The sequence below is a fragment of the Knufia obscura genome, assembly GCF_036327395.1.
Source record: "Knufia obscura strain CCFEE 5817 isolate CBS 148926 chromosome Unknown scaffold_2, whole genome shotgun sequence".
Classification (NCBI taxonomy): domain Eukaryota; kingdom Fungi; phylum Ascomycota; class Eurotiomycetes; order Chaetothyriales; family Trichomeriaceae; genus Knufia; species Knufia obscura.
The window spans coordinates 1,294,648-1,318,815 of NW_027042688.1; the positions used below are offsets into that span (position 1 = coordinate 1,294,648).

Genomic DNA, 24,168 nt, shown 5'->3' on the forward strand with positions numbered 1-24,168 from the left:
CCTGACACAAGGTAGTCCCTTGTCTGCTGCAACACGTCTTCAGAGACAACAAACGCTTTGGCCGTCTTCCTGAAGTGCAGCTCATTTTGCACGTTTTCAATTTTGGGCGAATACACAACAACTATATGTCTATTGGATCGGATTCGGACAGTGGTCGCTGTCTCTCAGATGGCGCCTTTGCACTACGAGACACCTCGACCGAGCGCTCACGGTCTTCCAAGAGTCCTTCCGATAGTCGGTCGCTGACTGCACCCTCAACCGCCATGAATTCCCCTTCGATGCAGAATTCGAAGGACGACAAGGAAAAGACAACAATAGTTACCAGGCGACACGGTGCCTGCGAGCCGTGCAGGAAGTCCCACGCGAGGGTTCGTTGGTGGTCCTTGCATCCGGAGTTTGAAGCTGAACTTGCTACAGTGCGATGGCGAAGAGCCATGCAGTTCCTGCCGTGGTGAGAAGCGGAAGTCTCGCACCTGCGAATACTCCGTTCAGGCTAAGCGTATCGCCCTTGCCCGTCGAGAGGGCGAGCTCAAAAAAGCATATCGCCATCAAAGGGGAGGCACTGAGTCTGACGACTCGGACATTCAAACCTTTCGTTTCCAACAGCCTTTCTCGCGAACCTCCACCCCAAGACAGAAAGTGCCATATATGTCGACATCATCTGTACAGATGCACAAAAAGCTATCCCTGTGCAGAGTTGTCAACGAGGTAAGAGAATGTCTGTGGCCCGGACAATGGCAACCATCGCTAACACCACCTAGTTCAATGAAATAAAGAAAGCTCGAGGTCAGGCACAGGTGGCTGTTCGTGGTGTGCACAACCGTTGGATGGAGCTGCAGGAAAGTCTGTTACAAGACTGCCACGATACGTCTACGTTACCACCCCAACCCGTCCAAGTCAAGAGCACGTTTGCTATAGCCGATGCAGACCATACCGATGAACATACCAGGTTGCTGTACCGGTGGAGGACGCAACTCGACACCATCGATGAGAAGGTCAACAATGGCAACCTCCGTAGCGCATGGGAGTCAATTCCATCCTTGATGCGAGCAATGGAGGACTTGGACAGTAAGCTACTCGTCTTAGTTCCTATGAACAGCAGACTAATGCCCTGGCTCCAGTTTCAGATACTACCACTACCTGGGAAGAAGATGTTGATTTCTCCGACGAAGTGAGCTCAATACGTGGTCGACTTTGGGAATTGGACTCGACTCTATGCTTCTTCCTTGGTGGCCAAGCCTTGTTATCACCTGCCAGGCTAAGATTGAACTTCACGCAGCCGAACAGTGAATACACTGACAGCAAACTCGAAGTGTTCCACCAAATAGTAGAGGTACTTGAGGTGGACGTTTCCACGGAGCCCGGCGTATGGGACTTTCTGCACCTTCATCGATCTATAAAAGATGCCTTACCTGTGACAACTCTTGAGAAGGTGGCTACATGTACCAACGACAAAGAGCCTGTCGAGGCACAGGTGTTGAAGCTCTTTTCCAATTTACTGTTTGTGGTGAGTTACTGTCGGACAGCCACCATTTGCGGACATTACTCGGAGCCTGACTGTCCTCTGCCGCCAGAAGACGACGGCCCTGGTGGCATTGTCCGTGACCTCAAGCTGAACTCGCCTAGGCACAAAGGCAACGAATGCACCCAGGCAATCAAGCATGCAGAAAATGCTATGAAAGCGTTTGAGGCACTGTACGCAATTGACAAAGAAGAACTTGCTCGATCTTGGCTCCTGCTATATGGTGGCCTTACAGCAACTGTTCTCTTGACAATTCATGGGTTGAGAGGAAAGAAAAGCGATTGGGACACATACAACGAGAAGATTGGTGCGATTCATGATTGCTTTGCCGGTCTAAAGGAGGTCAATCCAGCGCTGCCGCTCCTCGAAAAAGCAAATACTATACTTTCGGAGCGCTATTTTAAGGATTCACAGCCCTCGAGCACTTCAAAGGGCAAATCAAAGCCGATCCTGACACGCAAGTTGAGTGATTCGTCGTCAGATGATAGCGATGAGGAGCCAAGAGCGCCGAAAAAGCAAGCCGCAAGAGCAGAGCCACAGTCCAAACGGAAAAGAAGCATTGATCAACTTGCTGATGAAGGAATGTCGTCGAGGACCAGACTGCGCAGAACGGTCAAACACGAAAGTCGCGGATTGGAAACAGCTGATTCGTCCTTTGACGGACGTGATCTCGTTGCAGAGCCGCAAGGTACCTTCGGCTACGGCAACACATTGCAGGAATCTCCCTACGATACGAGCTTGATGCCAAATTATGGTGTACACCCGCCATTCACGTTAAGTGCCGCTACGACTTTCACGACAAACATGCCACAATCAGCGACTATGGGTGAATCAACGTCGCGCAACTGGGAATGGCAAGAGGACGAAACTGGTTATCATCCATGGCCGTATGGGCACCCTCCCGAGGCACTTCCCGACAAGCCTTCACCTTCTTTCATCCCTTATGCTTTGGCTTACACTTGTTACGACGAACTTCAGAATCGATTTGTCCCATCACAACAAGACATGGCGGCATTCAGCGCACCAATGCAGCCGCCTTTACCCTCCTCTATGCAGCAACGGTTACAAGCCGAGCAACCGCCAGCCATGACCCTAGCTGAGAGCTCGAGTTTCTTCCACGTGACGACAGCAAAGCACTTTGAAGGAGGCAGCAATGAAGACACGACAAGCGGGTTCGCCCGACCACGAAACACAAATCTCGTTCGACAGCCGTCGAGGACGGCAACTTCGACTAGACAATCCACTGCTGCAGGAAGGTCATGGCACAACGGCCAGCAGCAGGATACGGCGCCCAGACACGTTACTGGCTATCAATCTACTATGTTGCCGCCAGAAGCAGAACCCTTTTGGTCGCAGTCCGGCCACTACGATGCCTCTTCACAGGCGCCATACTATCCCATGCACGAGCAACAATTCCACAACCAGCACGATCAAACTTACTTGGCTGTTGGTCACAGGGGGCCCGGTCCCAACGATATGCATCAGGTACCACAGCACCATCACCACCACTTTCAGAACACAACGACGTCTTCGTGATTTAGTCGAATCTCCATCTGGGTTTCAAGAGCGAGCGAAAGGAGGCTAGCGTTGAACCAAAAGTTGACGATACCCTTTGATTTTTAGCGAAGCGACGATGCATATGTGACGGGTCACAAGTCATATCTCTTGGCGTTCTAGGTGGCCATCTTGAAGATTTCCAAGGAGTCGGTATCATGTCATGTTATGTGTAATTACGCATTCTTCAGTATTCTTAGCAGTAGTCGTACATAGGCGCGTCGCGAAGATACTGTGCATAAACGGATCCTGTTGATCGGTGGACTGTGCCTGGAGCCCTTGTAGCTATGATAGCATGAAACCAGATCTTGAGAAAGTACGCTCTCGGCATGACTCGTGCCTGCCGTGCTACCAAGAATAAGGACCCTGTAGATCTCGGTTGTGCCTCAAGCCTCAGTTTTGCAAATGCAACACCGCAGATCGGGACCCTTGTGACACGTTCTTTGTCTCGTGGTACAGATTGACAGCTGCAGCAGGGTACGAACTGCGATCTTTCATGGATGCAAGATGGCGGTAAACGTGGTTGTTCAGATCGCGAGTATTCATGCCTGAGGCTTCTATGACCTCTTTTTGCTCGATGGCCGCTAGTGCTTAAGAGGCAGTCTAACGCGCAAGTGGAAGGAACGGTGTTGCGGACGGGCTTCTCCAACGACGATATGTCACACTCTTATCGGCTGGAAGCTGCCCATAACAGCTGGCTCGTGTGCTCCAGCTGCGACGCGCCTGGCGTCGAGTCAAAGTAGATGTGAGCAGGTGAAATGCTGCCTCCGTTCGACTACATCGAGCATGTTCGTGCATGGTAAGTCACTTCTAGGCGCCCGTGAGCCGTGCACTATCGCGGCGGGGTTCCATGCTATGCGTGTGGAAACTATTGTGCTAACCACCATTGCAGCTCCTTCAAGCAACGGCAGCGTCAGGATCGCTTTGACAGCCTTCCTCCACCCTACCGTGGGTCCCTCACCAGGACCGAGATCTCGATCCTAGAGAAGCCCATTGAGGCTCTTGTGCGAGATGTCAAGGACAAGACTACCACGCCGTATGAGATCCTCCATACATACGGCAAGACAGCAGTATTGGCACAGAAGAGGACGAATTGCGTGACGGAACTGTTACTGCCAGATGCGGAAGGATGGGTGACGAGAGGCGAGGTCAATCTGGATGGTCCCCTTGCCGGCATTCCAGTGTCGCTGAAAGACAGTATTGCCGTCGGTGGCTTCGATGTGACAGTCGGCTACTCGAAAAACGTCAACAAGCCCTACGCTGAGGATGGCATTATGGTCAAGCTGCTCAAACGAGCAGGCGCAATACCGCATGTCAAGACTGCTCTTCCCATCACCCTCCTCTCCTTTGAGTCAACGAACGATGTCTGGGGCGTTGCGCGCAATCCGCACAACCCGAAATACTCTCCTGGCGGCAGCACAGGTGGTGAAGGGGCGCTTCTAGCAATGAACGGCTCCCGCATAGGCATCGGCTCTGACGTCGCAGGCAGCGTTAGAGCACCCGCAGCATGGTCCGGCATCTTCTCCCTCCGCTGCTCAACTGGCCGCTGGCCCAAGATGGGCATGAACACCTCTATGCCCGGTCAAGAAGGCATTCCCTCCGTCTTCAGCCCCATGGCTCGCACTCTAAACGACCTAACTTACTTCACCAAATCCTTTATTCAGATGAAACCCTGGGAAGTTGACTACACAGTCCACCCCAACCTCGACTGGCGCCAAGACCTCTACGACGAAATCCTCAACAAACCCACCCTCCGCGTCGGCGTCATGCGCTCAGACAACGTCATCCCTCCCTCCCCTGCCATCTCCCGCGCCCTCGACCTTACAATCTCAGCCCTCCAAGCCTCCGCCCACACCTGCATCGAAATCCAAGACAAATTCCCCACAGCCGCCCAACCCCTTGACGCCCTCCACATAGCATCCACCCTCCTCTGCGCCGACGGCGGCAAAACCTACAAATCCTTCTTCCGCACCTTCGAATGGATCGACCGCGGCGCCCGCCAACTCTACTTCTACGCATCCCGTCTACCCCGCATCTTCAAATACGCGCACTACCTCTACGTCCGGTACATCAAGCGCGATCCAATCTGGGCCTCCCTCCTCGTCAACATGGGCCAGCTCTCCGCCCACGAGAACTGGCAGTGGGTCGCCAAGCGCGAAGCCTTCAAAGCAACATGGTTCGAGTGGCTCCGCCAACCATCCCAATCCTTCGATCTCCTCCTCTGTCCCGTCAACGCCACGCCCGCACTCCCCCACAACGCGATGCACGATGCCGTCTCCAGCTGCGGGTATACCTTCCTCTTCAACCTCCTCGATTACACCGCCGGCGTCATCCCGGTGTGCAAAGTCGATAAGGTGCTTGACCAGTTACCTACGGACTTCAAGGCTACGAATGGTGCCATGAAGGGCGCGTATAAATATTATGATGCGGAAAGTATGGAGGGGTTACCCTGTGCGGTGCAGGTTGTGGGTGGTGTGCCGTGGAGACTGCAGGAGGAGAGGACGTTGGCGGGGATGAGGAGGGTTGCGGATGCGTTGAGGAGTCAGGGGGTGGTTTATGAGCATTTGAATGTGGAGAGTATGATGGAGATGGAGAGGAGGGAGGGGGAGAAGAAGTGAGGGTGTGCACTATTTGTTTTTGAATTGATTGGGAGGGATATGATGTTACGATGAATTTATGAGCAATATTGAGATGTATTGTTTGCTTGTCGTCCTGATGGATTCTAGCCGAGCGCTGTCGAGGAGCAGGCCGTTCGGACTATTCCTGGGTGTAAGAAGATGCAGCAGTGTAGAATCTGTTACTGTTCATTGTGTCCTTGTCCCATATGATCGTACCAGATAGATGACTACGAGCTGCTCGCTGCCATATTGGCTGCTAAAGGCAGCTGTTTGCTACACCACGCACACCCGTTGCGAAGATCGCATCGACTACAGTACGGTATCCACGCCTGCCACAGAGGAATGGGACAATATGATAGTCGTGCCTGCCTTACCACAAGTTTACCTCAAGGTCACGCCTGCTGTAAAGGCGGGAGAACATGTAGGTACTTACCTACCCCACCCGAGAGAACCGATGCACCTCATATCTCTCATGGTACACGGTCGTGCTTGCCAGCCATGATTTGAATCCAAAGCCAGTCAGTCGTGCCTGCAGTGCCTCAATGCACCCACCACAAGAGAGGAGAAAGGTTGTAGTTGTCTAGGTAAGTAGCGTCGCGGGTACCTCGCCATTTGGGTGGTCGTGCTTGCCTTGCCTTGACGGAGAGAACGGTGGGTTTCCTAGCTGGCAATAGCCGCACTGTGTCATTTCTCGGTGATGGTTGTGTCTCCTCCAAAGAGAACAGGGTCGCACTGCTACACTCTGGGTCTAGGAGTCGTGCTTGTCGTGGTGAGTTCCTGTGTCGGGAGCCTTGCACGGGACGTGCTTGATGGTTCTTCTGGGACGTGAGTCAGTGATTTCATGCTTGTTTTGGCTGGCTAGCTGTGCTTGTGTGCTGCTGAAATATCCGCGAATGAGAAACCGGGTTGGTTGGGGCGGGTGCTGGCCGTACGAACTCCTGTGTGGTTAGGTTGATTCGGCCGTGCTAAGGAGATGGGACGGACATTAGCATTATCTTGGGTAAGTCAAGTTGGGTGCTGGGCCGAGCTGAGTTCGACTTGGGGTTGGTCAGTGGTGAAATCATACGAAGCGTGGAAAGAAGAGTGGAATGGGCTTGGGATTTGGCGTCAGCATTGGCAGTGGCCACTGTAGTACAGCATTCCAGATCCTTAGGTGGTACATCGCATGCTAAGCAAGCATGTTATGTCTTTGGCTGCCTGTTGCTAGCTGTAGATGTCTCAAGCACTTGTATTCCAGCGCTTAGCCATCCGTGCTGTCCGATCCGTCTAAGACCCAGGAGGTCCAGGAGCGATATCCTTCGCAGTCTGCGGCTGCCAGCTCAACTTATCCTTCCCGAAGATCTCCAGGACCGGCTGGCCCCAGCTCTTGCTACCTTCGAGCAGACCCGTTCGAACGACGATCTTATCCCCGAGGACGTGCTGCGTACCCGTTAGTTTCCTTCCTTCCGGTACTCGTAGCTCCTGTTCTTGCTAGGACTTACTTGGTGATGATAGGGGGAGCTCGAGCAGTTTTCGCAGAAAAAACAATCGACTGAGTTTCCAGAGTCGCCCTTGTAGGTGTAAGTCTTCAGGTTGCCCTTGGTGAGCTTGAAGGCGTCTTTTGGTGCGAGTTGGTTGAGGGTATACTCGCCGCCGGACTGGAGTTTGCAGGCGTCGCAGTGGCAGAGGATGTGTGACTGGGAGTCGGAGGGGAGCTCGACTTGCCATTCGACGGCGCCGCAGTGGCAGTGGCCTTTGAAAGTGTCGGACATTTTAGTTCTTGGTGTGAGGTGGTGGTAGGTAGATGCCGGATGGTACTGTAGTCAGTAAAGCGACCGTGTGGTGAATAGCAAGAGCAGCGAAAGAACAATCTATATATCACTTCCTCAAGTCACGAATTTGTGAGCGCATCGTGAAGCCAGTTCACTTGGCCGCATCGTTCCTGGCTCGTTCATGCATTGGATCTGCACAGTATTTGGAAGACGAGCTTCTAGTAAACTCAGGTGGAACAACTGGAGAGCCGCACTGGTGCTTTGTAACCAATTGTATGCCCATGTCCGTTCAATAATAGGAACCAATATATCAGCCCCTCTCTTGCCTGGGGTTCCTGTTTCGTCATAGCGAGGTTCTGGACCTCGTTCAGCATGCCCCGCAATGATAGAGGATTCGAGGAGATCTCTGCCGCAGGTTGTGATTTGAGATCTTTACGCATTGGGCTAGTTCCTGGGGCGGTGGTTGGAACTGTCGAAGTTCCATGGCGGACAGCCTGAGAGGATTGGGATGTGTTGCGGAAGATGCGTCGTACTACTCACTACTTGTACGTGAATTTCGTATTATGGCCAGGACCTCGGGCTAGACACTTGGACCGTCGCGTGTTGTCCTATGGTGCGACGCGGGCCCAGACGCCATGAAGGCAAGCAGGTTCCGAAACAGTTATCATGGGAGACACTGTGATGCGATACACAACGACGTGAGTCCGTGCTCATGAGGCGAAAGGTTTGGTGGGACAGGTGCCCGGAGGCGTGTCGGCAACTTGGAATTGGTCCTCGGAGAAGCTTTGCGTTTCGAGCTCGTCAGATTGAATGCGTTACCGCAACTGTACGTCGGTGGATGGCAGGAGTGTCGGGCCTCAATATTCAGATCATTCAAGAAGGCGGATTGAACGAGATGGGAACTTGGGAAGGAATCACAGAGAACTGGAACCTGCTGCGCTATACCTGGCAACATAAGGTCCTCAATAAATTTGCCGCTACAGAGGAGCTCGAAGCAACATACTACGTAAGCTGGAAAGTTGAGAACACAGGTCAGAGATCGTATCATAGCATGCATAGTTCATATGCTGACCATAACTACACTTGATGCTGATGCAGATAAACAACCTCGAAACACCTGTGCTAAATTCAGCCTGTCCGTGAAGCAACTATGTGCACAAATCAATTCCCCATTCAATTGGTCCCATAAGATCCTCCATTAACTGCGGGCATTAGACTGTCACCAGCGCCTTCAGCTTCCTCTTCAAGGTGTTCGCGCTTCATATTCCGGCTCTTAATAGCGGTGTACGCCACCAGCAATGTTCCAACCGCCACCGCGCAGCCGAGGAGTATAGCATTGACAGGTATGGGATTGAGATTGAACACAGTATGTGTTAGTGCGTCAAGCGGGCTCTGAACGAAGTTGAGAATTCCAGCCATGCAAATGATGAGACCATAGACTTTGCCAAAAGTTTGGAAGCCGAAGACTTTTGCTGAATAGTCTGAGACTGCGGTGTAATAGAATGGTCTGTAAACCACGAACAGAACCACGTTGCCGATGGCAGCCCACATGTATGGCAGACATCCGAGCACGCCAATAATCGTAGCGAAGAAGACGAGAAGGCCCAGCGCGAAAGGAGTCGAGGTATGATCGAGGACTGTGCCGATGAAAGGTATTGAGAGCACACCTCCCAGAGGAAGCGCAATGTCGAAGAAGTCGTTGACTGTTTTCGCCCTGTCTTCTGAGCCAAGGAGCCATCTTTCCTGCGAGCGGACAGTGGCGACAAAATAATTGATGCGAGTCATCTGTACAACGGTGAATAGCGTAATCAGAACAAACCACCACGTCTTGATCTGCTCCCATGCTGTGTAACCATGCAGAGCTCCCCACACTCCACTGCGATCATTCTTCTTCCCCTCTCTGTCCACGCGTTTCTTATTCGTGCTCTTGTCAAGTAGAGATTGAATCTCTGTTGCTGTGCTATCTCTTCTTTCTCGGTGCAGTTGGCGCTCGTCTTCGTTGTACTCGGGAGGTGTAGGAATGATAACCTCCTCTTCTGCCACGTGAACAACTTCGCTCACCGACTTGTACGACTCTTTCGGCATGATGAACAGCTGCACCACAAGGATGAACGCTGGCACGATGAGGTAAAGGAGGAACAGCCTTTTCGTATTCAGCTTGCTGTCGGTGCTCTCATACAGAACTCGGAAGAGGAGGAACAGCGCGGAAGAGGAATCGAAAGCACCCGTCAGCAGCGCTAGGATGAGTCCAGAATGGTGTGGGAAGGTATTGGACAATTGGAAACTCGAGATAAACACGAACGGACCTCCGAGTGCAAGGAAGAGGTACCCTGGTATGTAAGTGTCGATAGAAGCCTGGCCGGCGAACGCGAATAGCAGAGCACCAAGAGCCAGCAGTGTACTGCCAATGATGCCGCAAACTCTAGGTCCATAGCGGTCGAGGATGGTCCCAATTGGTAATGCAGCAACGTTGGTGGAGACTGCCGCGATGGTGAACATCAAATTGAGTCTGATCTCTTGCAGATAGCATGGTGATGTTCCCTCTCTTAGCTCTTCTTCGGTGCAGTAGTTCTTGTAGACACCCTCGTCAATAAGGACCGGTTTGCTGCGCGCGTGTTAGCGATTGGTTTGAACACATCAGATCAGACTGGAACATACATGGCAGCATAGCCAAAGACAACACCCGCGGCGAACAGGCAGTAGAGTATAGCAATTCCGACCTGAAGTATCCTCCTTGGTTTGGATACCTCTTGAAACTGCAGCTCCTGTACGACAGCCGCTTTCGCATCGGACGGTGGAAGTTGGGCTAGGTCGGGCATTGGGTTGAAGCTGAGTCTTCTCGTCGAGGATACATTGGAGTCGATGGTGTTGCGCTCGAAGCCTTCGACCGAGGCTACTCGAGTTAGTGACATAATCAATTAGGCTGCCTGCGCCACTGTCTTGGGCTGCGAACGTGAAGTCGAAGCTTAAATGTCGTCAGTCAATACGCAGCCCCAGTGAGCGGTCGAGTCGCAGTCGGCGAGGGCAATTGGCGCCGGTGAGAGTGCGGAGTCTGCTGCGTTGCAACGAGTCGCAAGTCCGGGGGATTGGGAAGCCAATTGCCGATTTTGATGACAGAACGAGAATTCAATTGAAATATGGCAATATGTACACATCACCTTATGCAGGCGCCAGCTTTTGAAGGTCAGTGAAACACGGCTTCTTGGTTAGAAATTTTTGTGCTGAACGTGATCGCGGCGCTGCGAGCTGCCGAGTTGCAAATCTGTGATAAGCTGCTTGAAGTGGTTGGCGTCGCTCCCGATAACAAAAGCCTGCAAAGATTTTCCTTGGTGTGGAGAAAGAGCAAAAGTCCAGCATTTATTCCCCGAGTCGCGGGTGCAAACAGCACAGGAGCTTTGCAAGCTCGCTGCATTACCTTGAAGTGTATTCCTGTACTCACATATCTATCTTTTGATGACTGAAAGAGATCTTTGGTGGTCACAACCAGCTTTGTCTGGCGACGTATCTGCCCCCAACGCATTGAATGGAACCACAGCGACCTAGCTGTTAGCTTCAGATTGTAAGCGATTGCGCGCTATGTTCTGTTCAGAATATCGCGCTTTGAGATCTTGGTCGACCTGCCGCAACTTTGATGACCTTGGAACGTTTATGAATTATAGTAGCTGAAATGTGGATTGACCGCTTTGGCATGAGGTTGAGCAATGGCATCTATTAAACAAAGTCTCTTCATAACACCAAAGGATCCCGATGCCTTATCTGTCACGTACCCGGCTCCCTCGCAAACGTTGGCCACATTGTCTTTGACAACAACAGTGATCGCCCAAAAGCTCTGAGAGTACCCGTGTGTTCATATCGTTGCTCAGTGTCATCATATTGTGCCTTGTCTCATGTTGCACGCTGTTGTGACATAGTGTACACTGTTCTTTATGCTCCATCGAGCATACATGCCGTATGCCGCCAACCTCAGAGTGGTAGAGAGTTTGAACCTAGTATACAAAAGTCGAACGCGACCGACCATAAGTTGTGGCTTAGAAATCGGGCAGGAGGAACTCGCTCCAGCTTGAGCTTAGAAATGTGACTGCCGCCTATGAAATATCGTCAGCCATCATGCATACTTATCGAATGTACCAAGTAACAAATCACGCATTGGGGGCGTAGACCCCAGCAGCACTTACACCAAACATTGCTACACTTATCACCACACTAGCGTTGTCCTCCGATGTCAATGCCTGGTAGATGCTCGAAACGTAGCCATCTGGCTGTGCCTGTCGACGAGATGGCTGGACCGGAACTCTTTTAGGAGGCATCTTGATTGCGAGAGTAGTTTATTGATGGTCGGAGTAGATGTCGATAGTTCCCTGTTTCTTTTCAGGCTTCGATGTATGAGATGCCTACGGGTATAGGAGCCTGGTAATGCGCGGTGATGCGGGAGAGATTCGTTGTTGCTGGCCGAAAGGTTCAAGTTGTCGCAATGTCCCTAGCACAAATGCGAAAGATCGACGGCATGACTACTTGTTTGTTAGATTTGCACTTTTTCATGCCTGTACATAATGAGATTCCTGATTGATTCAACATCAGCTCTGGCCATATGCTGCGGTCTGAATCAGTATGTATCTGATATGAGAGCATGGCGGACAGTAGCAACCAATTCCCGAGGCCGATTGGCGCACTGAAGCGCAAATTGAACGACCCGACCACTTCTTTCGCACGTTCCTCTAGCAAGAAAGCTACCAAGCACAGCGAACATGACTCCCCTCGAGGCACCACTAATGGCCATGCTACGAATGGATCCAGAGCAGCATACGTGCAAGATGAACCGGAGGAAGACGAGAACGAGCAAGAGGCCGGGCTAGCACTGCCTCCAGAGAACGACGATGAGGACGCAGATGAGCCCGCAGACGACGAGGAAGGCCGCTTCTTTGGCGGTGGTGTCACAAAAGAAGAAAGGAATGTGCTAGAATTCATCGAGCAAAACGAGGACGGTGCGCCGGACGAAGAGATCAATCTGGCATGGCTGAAGAGGACTGCGCTGAACTTCGAGCGCAAGATCAACAAGAATGCTGAGCTACGAGCAAAGTACGAAGATGAGCCAATGAAGTTCGTTGCCAGTGAAGCAGATCTAGATTCTGAAATCAAGGGGTTGAGTCTGCTCTCTGAGCATCATGAGCTCTACCCGGATTTTGTCAGGTCAGGTTGCAGCGACAGTCTTGTTGGTCTTCTTGCACATGACAATACAGATATTTCAATTGCTGCTTCCGAAGTAATTGGAGATCTCATTGATGAAGACTCGGGGGCGCCGCCGGAAGACTGGTCATTACTTGTCAAGAGTATGCTGAAGGCTGAACTTGTGGATCTGCTTGTGAGCAACCTCGGTAGACTGGATGAGACCGTGGAAACTGATACCGCGGGCGTGTACCACATACTCAACGTAGTCGAGAATCTCTTGTCCGATAGTGCGAACGCAGAGAGGCTGGGATCAAAGAAAAAATTGCTCGAGTGGCTTTTACGACGAATCAAGCAAGCTGACGAAGCTGCTACTCAGAAGGTTAGCCAAAATCGACAGTATACGGCAGAGATTCTAGTGATACTAACGCAGAATCACGACGAGAATGCAACCCGTCTAATCAAGCTTGGTGCCGTGGATACAATACTACAGCTGTTGAGCACATGGCGGCGAAAAGATCCAGAGAAGGATTCAGATGAGGAAGAGTTCGCTGAGAATCTTTTCGACTGCCTGGCGACAATAGTCAAAGATTCAGGAGGCTGTGAAAAGTTCATAGAAGATGAGGGCGTCGAACTGTGTCTGATCATGCTCAAGGAAGGCAAGTTCTCAAGAAATGGTTCGCTACGTGTTCTAGATCATGCGGCAGGTGGTGCTCGGGGTGCCACCCTTTGCGACCGCCTAGTCGAGGAGGGCGGGCTCAAGCAGCTCTTCACCACGTTCATGAAGAGCAAGAAGCTAGACCGTGAATTGACGGAGCACATTATAGGAATTTTCGCATCGATGCTGCGGCTTCTGCCTGCAGGGTCGGCAGCTCGCATTCGCACGCTTGCTAAATTTGTCGAGAAGGACTACGAGAAATGTGACAGGCTGGTGCAGTTGTGGAAGGACTATACAAGTCGGCTGAACGCTGCAGATGCCGAAATTGGCCGAGAAAGGAAGAACTTATCGGATGCAGAGGTAGATGCCAACCAAGATGAATGGTTGTCTCGAAGGATGGATGCTGGGCTGTTCCCATTACAGACGCTTAATGTGATTCTTGCGTGGCTTGTAGCAGAAGATGGTGGCGCGCGGAAGTTCATTGTTGAAGCTTTGACGAAGCAGGGCGGTGGAGGGCTAGACACCATTCGCAGAAGCTTGCAAGAGCAGCTTGATGGCATCGAGATTGAAGCCACTAACGAAGCGGTCTCGAGAAGAGATATGCTCAATGCTCTGGTTGGGTGTTTGACGTGATTTCGCAATGATCATGCAAGCAACAATCATTTTTGATAGCTGAAAGATGCTCTTTCTGTGCTAAGTACTAGTACTAGTAGAACTGAAAGTAAAGTGAGATATTTAGCTTGAGCCTACTAGTAGTGCATGATACTGTACCTACTACCAACTGTATATTACGACCTAGAGAGTGATTGGGGCAACGCTTACAAATATCTGCCTGAGGCGAGATACACGTGACTTCGCCCTTGATTTGCCTCGTCGTGAATTAATAGTTTCGTGTCAATAATGTTTGACTCTGCGACAACCGACCATTCTCTTCACACCGCCGCCATCGAAGCTCGATCGTTTCGCGCTTGCAATATCCGCTGTCGTCTACTTTGAACGTCCTGAAGTCTTAGCTGACAACTCAGAACATAGTCGCAACTCATTGCGCCCAAGTTGCGGCGCCACGTAGACGCGACCTGCGACACAGTCCACTTCTCCCACTTCTCCTGTCCTCTCCCGAGCCGATCGCATCGAAAGTATCTTCCCCGTCTGTTCGGTCCCAACCCTCAAGATGGCCGAATACGATATCGAAGAACCATATACTAACGGTGATTACGGGGGCGACGAGGAACATGCAGGCTTGGCCGAGGACGACTGCTGGGAAGTTGTTACCTCTTTCTTCAATCACAAAAATCTCTGCTCCTTGCAGATCGACTCGTATAATGACTTTATCGAGCACCAAATCAAAGATCTCTTCCGCGAAAAGAGCCAAGTCGCGGTCGATCAAACCGAAGTGGCCGTTGATGAGGATGATCCAAACCCTGTTGTGATCAAGCGACATATAATCAAGTTCCACGAGCCTGTCGTAGAGAGACCGACGTACCAAGAAGGCGATGGAGAAAACACAGATCTCATGCCCAACGAAGCAAGACTAAGGAGTTTGGTGTATTCTGGAAACCTCAAGGTGAACATGTCAAGAGAAACAGCTTACGCAAAGGCAAGGCCATGGCATGCGAACGACGAAGGCGTGGAAGATGACTCAGGCCGCGTATTATACTGGAAGACTGGTGATGGTCCTGATGATTACGAGGACGAACACGAGATCTATGCTGGAAAGATACCCTGCATGGTCAAGAGTAAACTTTGTCATCTGATAGATACCGAGAGGTTCCCTACCGAAAACGACCTGTATGCCTGGGGCGAATGTCCTTACGACCAAGGCGGTTATTTCATTATCAATGGCTCCGAGAAAGTCCTCATCGCCCAGGAACGGAGCGCTGGCAACATCGTTCAGGTCTTCCAGAAGGCCGGTCCTGCTCCATTCACTCATCTAGCAGAGATTAGGAGCGTCATCGACAAAGGCAACCGGATCATGTCTCAGTGCACAGTGAAGTTGTATCGACGTGGTGAGGGACCTGACGGCACCAAGCTCGATAACCCCATTCGAGTACAGCTGCCCTACGTCAAGACCGATATACCCTTGACCGTGGTTTTCAGAGCCCTCGATGTTGTTTCGGATATGGATATTCTGGAGAAGATCTGCTTCGACATGAAAGACAAAGAAATGATTGACATGATGATGGGGTCCATACAGGAGGGTCAAGTTATCCAAAGTGCCGAAGTTGCCCGCGATTTCATCGCGAGACGAGGCAACAATACTCAATTGAGGGCAGCCGACCGTCAGAAGCAGGCTATGGACATTCTCCACAAAGAGTTCCTGCCGCATATCGGCCAGACTCCTGATGCCACGGTGAAAAAAGCTTACTTTCTTGGGTACATGGTTGCGAGGATGTTGAAATGTGCTCTTGGTAGAACAGAGCCCGATGACCGTGATCATTTGGGCAAGAAAAGAATCGACCTTCCAGGTCCTCTCATGACGACTTTATTCCGCCAGCAGCTTGATAAGGCCTGTAAAGACCTTACAAAATATATGGAGAAGCGCATCCAAACTGGCCAGCCACTCTCAGTTAAGTTAGGATGGAAGCAGGGAATCATTACAAACGGTCTCAAATATTCCCTCGCTACTGGAAACTGGGGAGACCAGAAGAAGCTCGACAAGGCCAAGGCTGGTGTGTCACAAGTGCTCAGTAGATATGCCTTTGCTGCAACACTTTCGCATATGCGACGGACAAACGCCCCGATCGGACGGGAGGGCAAGATTGCGAAGCCGCGTCAATTGCACAATACACACTGGGGCTATGTTTGTCCAGCTGAAACTCCCGAGGGCCAAGCTTGTGGTTTGGTCAAGAACATATCTCTGTTGTCCCTGGTATCTCCAGGACGTGATTCGTTACCGATCGAGAGATACTTGATGGACAGGGGCGTCATGCCTATAGAAGAGTGGGAGCCACGTCTCACGCCCGACGTGACGAAAATCTTTGCCAATGGAGTATGGTTCTGCGTTTTCGCTGGAGATCCAGCCCACCTGGTAGAACAAATACGCGGAGTGAGGCGCAGAGGTATGATACAGTCCGACTGGAGCTTCGTATGGGATATTCGAGAGAAGGAGCTGCGCATTTCAGGCGATGTCGGCAGACTTTTACGTCCTCTATTTGTGGTCGAAACGGACCGGTCGAGCTCAAACTTTGGCAATCTAGTCATCTCAAGAACGGACGTCGAACGTGTCCGCCAAGACAACTACTACAATGAGCACACACAGGAAGACAGGAATCCCAATTACGAGCCTTTCCATTGGTACAGCCTTGTGGGTCAAGGTGCGATTGAGTACTTGGATGCTGAGGAAGAAGAGCAGGCGATGATCATCATGACACCCGAAAATCTGGCTGATTTCCGCGCTCGTACCGCGGGCTATGAAATCGAAGAAGAGGATGATCCTTTACGTCGAAACCAAGTGCCCCTTGCCCCAGGTGCACACACTTTTACTCATTGTGAAATACACCCCAGCATGATTCTTGGAGTATGCGCCAGTATCATTCCCTTCCCAGATCATAACCAGTCACCTCGTAACACCTATCAATCTGCCATGGGCAAGCAAGCAATGGGAATCTTCCTTACAGACTTCAACCAGCGCATGGAGACTATGGCCAACATTCTCTATTACCCACAGAAACCCCTCGCCAGAACGCAGGCCATGAACTACCTGAAATTCCGTGAGCTGCCTGCAGGACAAAACGCTATCGTCGCGATCGCTGTTTACTCAGGCTACAATCAGGAAGATTCCGTTGTGATGAATCAGAGTTCAATCGATCGTGGTCTCTTCAGATCTCTCTTCTACCGCGTGTACCAGGACAAGGAGGAGCTTATTGGTCAGAATGTGGTCGAGAAGTTCGAGAAGCCTTCCAGGGCAGACACCTTGCGCCTAAAGCATGGCACATACGACAAGCTTGACGATGATGGTTTGGTAGCACCAGGAACTCGAGTCGTTGGAGAGGATATCATTATGGGCAAGACCGCTCCTATGGCACCAGATGCAGAAGAGCTTGGACAGCGACTCAAGACCCATGTTAAGCGAGACGCTTCAGTACCTCTTCGATCGACCGAGGCAGGTGTGGTAGACGCCGTCATGGTCTCCCAGGGCTCGGATTCGCAGAAGTTGGTCAAGGTCCGAGTGCGGAACACGAAAGTACCTCAAATCGGAGACAAATTTGCGTCGAGGCACGGACAGAAAGGTACCATCGGTATTACCTATCGACAGGAAGATATGCCTTTCACACGAGAGGGTGTAACGCCCGACTTGATCATCAACCCTCACGCCATTCCATCGCGTATGACCATTGCTCACTTGATCGAGTGTTTGCTCTCCAAGGTCGCCAGTATTCGAGGCGAAGAAGGTGATGCCACTCCTTTCACCACAGTCACAGTCACACAGATCTCTGAGTTACTGCGTTCTATGGGTTACCAAAGTCGTGGCTTCGAAGTCATGTACAATGGCCACACGGGTCGCAAAATGGTCGCACAAGTCTTCTTCGGACCGACATACTATCAGCGTCTCCGCCACATGGTCGATGACAAGATTCACTCTCGAGCCCGAGGTCCGACACAAATCCTCACACGTCAACCAGTCGAGGGTCGTGCTCGAGACGGTGGTCTCCGATTCGGAGAAATGGAGCGCGATTGTATGATTGCTCACGGCGCCAGCTCCTTCTTGAAGGAGAGACTGTTTGATGTGTCGGATCCATTCCGAGTCCACGTCTGTGACATCTGCGGTCTGATGACTGTCATCGCCAAGCTGAAAAAGAACACCTTCGAGTGTAAGAATTGTAACAACAAGAACAAGATCTCACAGATCTATCTTCCTTATGCTGCGAAGCTATTATTCCAGGAGCTTTGGAGTATGAATATTGCGGCAAGACTGTATACTAAGAAGGGCAGTTGAAGGCGCGGTTAATGTTGAGGAGGGAGTCAAGGACACACGAGGCATGGCGCTTGGGCGTTTGCGCGGGTACAAGCGAGGGTCAATTAAAAGCATGGTGTGTTGCCTTGAAATATCTTGAGATTGCATTGTCGAATTGCTCCAGTAACATTGCAAGGCTTTGGATGGGCACTTTTTGCCGCTGGAGGTGGGCAGGCGCTTAGCTGGTTGCCTCGAAACATTATTCTTGGCGTTTCATGTCAAACCATTTCTTCTGGTGCAGTCATTCTGTACCACTCATTTCTTCACAATGTCTTCGATACTAGACACCATCCTTCTTCCCCGTCTGTTGCCTCGTACGCCTACAATAGCGTTGATCGCTTCGTCTTCAGGTCGGATACTCCGCATACTGGTGCTGTCAAGCGACTGGCCTTCTTAGCCGCACATCGAGCTTCACAGCTCCATCGGCGCTCGATCAATGCATGAAACAGATCTAGTCCAAGCAGGCCACATCATGGCAGTGTCTTGTTCGAGATTGCATGTATCCGGCGATGAACAACATATAAGTCAGCTATCGAGTCGTTGTTCCGAACTAGACTTGCAATCAACATCCACCTATACCATCAAGCAACTTTTCCTTGTGTCTTGACTTTCTGTTTCGGCATTGGCTTTCTACTGTTTCAATCATTTCTTTTGTGAGCACTTGAAGCGTTCAACCAGCATCAGCATAAAATACAGCTCTCGACGAGCTTCCTCGACATTCTTTTCCTTATCCAAAAGTGCAACACAGCTACCTACAGCATCAATCATCGCTGCTTGAACTCCTCAGCATCCGCTCATTCTCGGAAGCATTCGTAAACCAGAACTCCCACCACTTTCATTCCTTCATCATGTTGGGCAACCAGGGTGCTCTCGGCGCGACCTTCGTCCTCTCTCGATATGCTCAAGCCGCGTCCATGATCGCAATCATTGGCATGACCTCCAATTTCATCGCCGAAATGGTCACAGCAAGCATCTCCCCATCAGAGGTGCTCGTCGGCACTCTCAGCGTCGTGAGCAGCTCATAAACCACAGGAATTCCGAACCATACTAACCACGCCATCCAGGTCTGCATTGCCGTGCTCTACTGCGCCATCACAGTCATTCTCTTCCTAGACAACCTGCTCCCCTACCTAGTCAACGCAGCCATCGATTCCCTCTTCCTGATCGCTCTGATCGTCGTCTCAGTCGTGGTCGGCAAGCCCCTCTCCTACCTAAACTGCAACGTCATCGGCGATATGAACAGCAGTGCATCGAGCGCTCTATCATTTGCATCAGCGTTGAGCAACAGCCTCGCCAATGAGGGTGGTAGGATCAACTACGGGAACTGGATTGGCACAAACAAGTCTACTTGCCTACAGATGAAAAGCATCTGGGGGTTGAGCATTGCACTTTGGTAAGCACGTCCTCCACTAGAGTTGATAGTGTAATTTACTAACGTTCGGATCAGTATCTTGTTCTTTTTGTCTGGTGTTAGCACTGTCTGCATGTGGAAGAGGGCTAAGTCTGGCGCAGCTCCAGAAAAGGGTGAAGCTTGAAAGACAAAAATTGCTCCGAGATTCGCAGGCAGGAGCCTGCATTTCCTGAAGAGGCGTTTTCTGGCATGAACATGTGGGTTTGCATCGCACCAGGTGTGCTCAAAAGTTGGGATAATCGTAATGATCTGAAGATCGGAAACGAGTGAGGCGACTTATGGCTTCCGAACGTTGCATTGGCACTTGCATAGAATCGATGCTTCGGTAGTATGGGCTCGAGGTAGCTCCTTCTCAAGCGAGCTCAGGTAGCGAGCTCGAGATAATAATCGAATCTGAATATTTCGCCAAATTTCCATCCTCGGGAGTCCCCAATCGACACTTGTCGTCCTTTGACTGGTCGGTCATATGTCAATTTTACTCCATGGGCAGCTTCTGCGTTGTCCTTCCAGAACTCCGCAGTCATCAAGAGACTGGCAAGTTCGGCTGCAACTGGTGCAACCAAGCATGATCCCAATGTTCTGGGTTGGATCGGACGCGCATGCAGGCGTCATCCGAGTTTCTGGGACGCGGCCATCTGAAACTCAAACTTAAACATCGGTCGCTCATAATAGAACTCGGCCGGATCACTAAGAGGACTTGCAGCGTTCTAAAAGCCGAGGAACAACTACCCTTGGTTCGACAACTAACATCGCTTGGTTGTTAGGAGTCTAAAGTAAGATACAGGTAAGCTTTCAAAAGTGGTCGGGCACTTGAATTGCTTTGAGCCTCCCTTACCTTCGAGACTTCTCTCAACACAGCAAACAACAAATATCCGAGCGATATTCGCGTATGTGCCCCCACGTCTGTTGTCCACATAGCGAGCCACTTACTCACAATGAATGCACAACAGTTCGCTTCGAGTGTGGGTCGGAAAGTTGATGTCACCCAGTGACGAATGTGGTAGACCTTGGAAAAAGGGCACGCTATCAAGATACCACGCATATCAAAATAAGCACCCTGTTTTCATGGAGATATCTGTGGTTACACGACACAAGTGTTGGTGCCAACGATCACGGTAACCCTGCTACTGTAGTACCACTCGTATGGTTTGCATCGGTCTCGTCCCACAGCTCTGGTTGTCACTCAAGAATGCCGGTGTCCACTACGCTCCGAGCCACTCACCAGAAGTTTACAGGCTCCAGATCCATCTTGACGGCGCCCTAACGGGAGCCAAGCGGTCGCTAGCAGCATTTAGCCCACTGCAATCCTCAACCATGATGAGATCATCTCCCTGGTGTCTGACCATTGGGACCACGAAGAAGCGGACTCCTCTTGCGTGCTTCTATCTTTCGTGGTAAGTAATTTGTCTATCACAACGTTGCTCGAGCTCTAACCAGATTGGCCGTTTGACTGGAAATCTGAAGTACCAGACGCTTTTGTGATTGAAAAGGGGTACGCCTCAAGCCGATCGACTAAACACCAGCGAGCAAGACTGAAATCTATGCGCGTCAGACTCTTTACTTCATGCAGTGGTGGTGAGATGAAATTTGCTGTAAGGATCTCAATGGCTACCTGTTGGAGACAACCGCTCCATCCTCAGGCGGTCCGAAACTCTCCTCAGATATGACTGTTTGAGCCCACTTTACTATGATCGTATATACCCATTGGCAGACTAGTCTACCACCGTCCACCACTGCAGATGGGGAATACTATGCCAGCCTGGCTCGCTCACTCACTCCCCGTTGTCCATTAACCACACAGAAACATCTAAACGCTCGCTCAACACTCAGCTCAGTATCTCACAGGCAGAACAACGCTGGTCAGCAACTGTCTGTCAATACTAGTACTGTCTTTGATCCAAGTGGCGAAACATTCGAATGAAATTTTTGATGCACAGTTGATTGCCAAATAGCACATACAATCTCAGCGCTGCTGTCGAGTATCCTATCCATCGTCCGCTCGGCTTAGCAGACACGGACGTGAGCATGTCGAGCTATGGGGAACGCAGTCCTCCTTTCGATGAAGATGAGATGGATTTCGCCTCTGCTTACTCACTGGCATCAACTTCGAACGAGTACATGATTGAGCATGGTCGTCATTTTTTCAGCCGAGACAGCTCATCACCATTTCCTCGAGGTGACCAAGTTGCTAAAGAGAATGAAATAGCGTTGCACAATCTAATGTTTCATCTGTATGATAACAGGCTCTATGAAGCTCCAATTCAACAACCACGAAATGTCTTAGAGGTTCGATGTGGAACACAAGGCCTCTGGGCTAAGAGTATGGCAGACGTGTTTCCCGATGCACAGGTCACCGGCATGGATGTCGCTACTCCCGACACCGAAGGACGAGAGAACCTGCAATTTGTGGAACAGAGCCACAATGACCAGTGGATTCTGGACGATAAGTTGCAGCAGTTCGGAAAATTCGACTTCCTCTATGCGAGACATCTTTTCGCCTCCAGTCGGGACTATCCTGACTTCTACAAGCAATGTTTAGAGTGAGTGCTACCTCATCTTCAGTCATCAGTACTCATCTGCCAGCACATGTTGATCCGCAAAAATTTCAATCCCTCTACGATCGCTCTGTGCTAACAGGAAAACCAGACATTTAGAACCAGGTGGCTATTTCGAGCAATGCGAAATGATACCCTTTTGCCGCTGCGATGACGATACCTTCCGCGAAGGCAGCATCGTCAGGGGCCTCTGCGACCTCATACCAGCTATGGAGAGGGGCTATCAGACGCAATATGACCTTGCTTCGAGGATGGAGCAGTTAATACAAGAGGCTGGATTTGTTGATATACAAAGAAGAATCGATAAGGTGCCGTGGTCACCTTGGCCCCCTCCCGAGACCAAAGAGCACCGCTCAGGGGAGCTATTCGAACGTTTTTGTAGGACCCGATATTCTCTACAGACTTCAAGAACAGGTTGCTGACTACTTGTTACAGACCAGACCGGTATCCAAGGGTGGACAATACAGCCCCTGGTTAGGCATTTACAGGTGAGAGAGGCCATATTGGAGAAGCTTGCGCAGCATACTGATATGACCGCGAAGTTTGACCAAGAGACAGTCAACAACATGGTATCTGCTGCCATCATCGAACTCAACAAAAACGAAATACACTGGTGGTCACCATCGTAAGAAGATTCAGTTCCCAATCACCCAGAGTCCATACTGATGTTGGTGACTAGCGTCACAGTCACCGCCCGCAAGCCACTGGAGTCTCCTTCATGAAGCAGTGCAACCATCATCAGCACTCAATAACCTGCCGATACCCATACACCTGCCACGGACGCGAGCAGATACCGGGAGCCACCGAGCCGCTTAAGTGCCTACTCTATATCTGTCATAACTGTGCCTTATTGCCAGAAATAAAGGTCCCCCTGAACAGCCAGCTCGTATCAGTGCCAACATCACTTCAGCTCCGCGTTCCACTTTCCATAGCCACGCCTGTCCCGAATACGAGATTAACTCAACATGTTCAATATCAATACCCGCCACCTCCTTCCTGTTCATGGCCAGACTAGATATACACCACGGAGTCCAAGTCAAGCACCAACGAATAGATGACACTACCCGTGAAGTACGACTGTGTTTCCGCCACAACGCCCGGAGTGATCTAACCGAAGCCATACGAGAAAACCCAATCCTTACCGGATTGGTGAGCCGAGTCGAGGCTCCTTTCTGAGGTCCAGCATCATTCTAGCGAGTCCAAAGCCGGCCTCCGGAAGAAATTACGAAAGAGATACGAGTGGCGTCGAATCAAACGCCTCACAAGGATCGCTTGGATAGCCTGCAGACCAGCCATTACTTCTCAACCTCTGGAGTTCAGCTCCGTCCGCCGCACGAGTGCTACAAGCGAGACTCAACGTAAAAGTCAACCGAACTGTCAGAAACAGAGCAAGGGGCAAACGTCTGCCAGTCCGGTACTGCGCGCAGTTGCACCTCGCTTGTACACCCGCAGACTCCGATGATCACATGTCATCCTCCCGTGTCAAGACAAAATGGCCGCTCCTTCTCCAGCACGTCGTTCCAAATGGTCGATAGCCCATACCATATCCCAGGTCTACACCACTCAAAGGGTGATAGGTACAGTCCAGGATTACAGTCGACGGACAAGCACAATCTACAACCGACCGACATACCGCATGTGAAAAGCACACCCTACATCAGTCTCTTGGAGCAACTGCGATGACCACGTCACGCAAGAAAAGTACGACCTCCTGTTGACTTGGCGCTCAAGGCAGATGCCGCTCAAGATAGGTGCGCTAGCCACGGAACATGCACAAGCGACCAGAGGCAAAGTCAATCAGGCTGTATTGCATGAGAGACAAGGCGCGTCGTCGTTAGTGGAGGCAAGCACGGCCGACTAGAAGGCAGGATAGAACGATCATGAGGCAAGAACGATCCAGCCGGATTTCGAGGAAGGCATAGCCCGTCATTGGTAGTCAAGGCAGGTACGACCACTTGTTGTTCGCCGAGGAGGGTACACAG

The 24,168-nt window shown here is 51.0% G+C and overlaps 8 protein-coding genes across 8 annotated transcripts; 6 read left to right on the forward strand and 2 right to left on the reverse strand.

Annotated features, from left to right (window-relative positions):
* Positions 1-669: 669 nt before the first annotated feature.
* Positions 670-3,058, forward strand: PMZ80_002333 (uncharacterized protein; the record flags this gene model as incomplete). Its single annotated transcript, XM_064870766.1, has 3 exons — positions 670-708; positions 762-1,068; positions 1,122-3,058. The coding sequence occupies 3 exons, from the start codon at positions 670-672 to the stop codon at positions 3,056-3,058; spliced, it is 2,283 nt and encodes a 760-aa protein (XP_064733219.1).
* Positions 3,059-3,834: 776 nt separating this feature from the next.
* Positions 3,835-5,694, forward strand: PMZ80_002334 (uncharacterized protein; the record flags this gene model as incomplete). Its single annotated transcript, XM_064870767.1, has 2 exons — positions 3,835-3,875; positions 3,969-5,694. The coding sequence occupies 2 exons, from the start codon at positions 3,835-3,837 to the stop codon at positions 5,692-5,694; spliced, it is 1,767 nt and encodes a 588-aa protein (XP_064733220.1).
* A 1,266-nt stretch (positions 5,695-6,960) lies between these two features.
* On the reverse strand, positions 6,961-7,445 carry PMZ80_002335 (uncharacterized protein; the record flags this gene model as incomplete). The annotated part of the gene is made up of 2 exons (XM_064870768.1): positions 6,961-7,113; positions 7,176-7,445. 2 exons carry the CDS (start codon positions 7,443-7,445, stop codon positions 6,961-6,963), a joined length of 423 nt encoding a protein of 140 aa, XP_064733221.1.
* A 1,173-nt stretch (positions 7,446-8,618) lies between these two features.
* On the reverse strand, positions 8,619-10,357 carry PMZ80_002336 (uncharacterized protein; the record flags this gene model as incomplete). Its single annotated transcript, XM_064870769.1, has 2 exons — positions 8,619-10,050; positions 10,104-10,357. The coding sequence occupies 2 exons, from the start codon at positions 10,355-10,357 to the stop codon at positions 8,619-8,621; spliced, it is 1,686 nt and encodes a 561-aa protein (XP_064733222.1).
* A 1,715-nt stretch (positions 10,358-12,072) lies between these two features.
* PMZ80_002337 (uncharacterized protein) lies at positions 12,073-13,899 on the forward strand (the record flags this gene model as incomplete). Its single annotated transcript, XM_064870770.1, has 1 exon — positions 12,073-13,899. One exon carries the CDS (start codon positions 12,073-12,075, stop codon positions 13,897-13,899), a length of 1,827 nt encoding a protein of 608 aa, XP_064733223.1.
* A 538-nt stretch (positions 13,900-14,437) lies between these two features.
* On the forward strand, positions 14,438-18,202 carry RPB2 (DNA-dependent RNA polymerase II; the record flags this gene model as incomplete). Its single annotated transcript, XM_064870771.1, has 1 exon — positions 14,438-18,202. One exon carries the CDS (start codon positions 14,438-14,440, stop codon positions 18,200-18,202), a length of 3,765 nt encoding a protein of 1,254 aa, XP_064733224.1.
* An 866-nt stretch (positions 18,203-19,068) lies between these two features.
* PMZ80_002339 (uncharacterized protein) lies at positions 19,069-19,755 on the forward strand (the record flags this gene model as incomplete). Its single annotated transcript, XM_064870772.1, has 3 exons — positions 19,069-19,230; positions 19,285-19,613; positions 19,668-19,755. The coding sequence occupies 3 exons, from the start codon at positions 19,069-19,071 to the stop codon at positions 19,753-19,755; spliced, it is 579 nt and encodes a 192-aa protein (XP_064733225.1).
* Positions 19,756-21,656: 1,901 nt separating this feature from the next.
* Positions 21,657-22,175, forward strand: PMZ80_002340 (uncharacterized protein; the record flags this gene model as incomplete). The annotated part of the gene is made up of 1 exon (XM_064870773.1): positions 21,657-22,175. The coding sequence occupies one exon, from the start codon at positions 21,657-21,659 to the stop codon at positions 22,173-22,175; it is 519 nt and encodes a 172-aa protein (XP_064733226.1).
* Between the last annotated feature and the right edge of the window lie 1,993 nt (positions 22,176-24,168).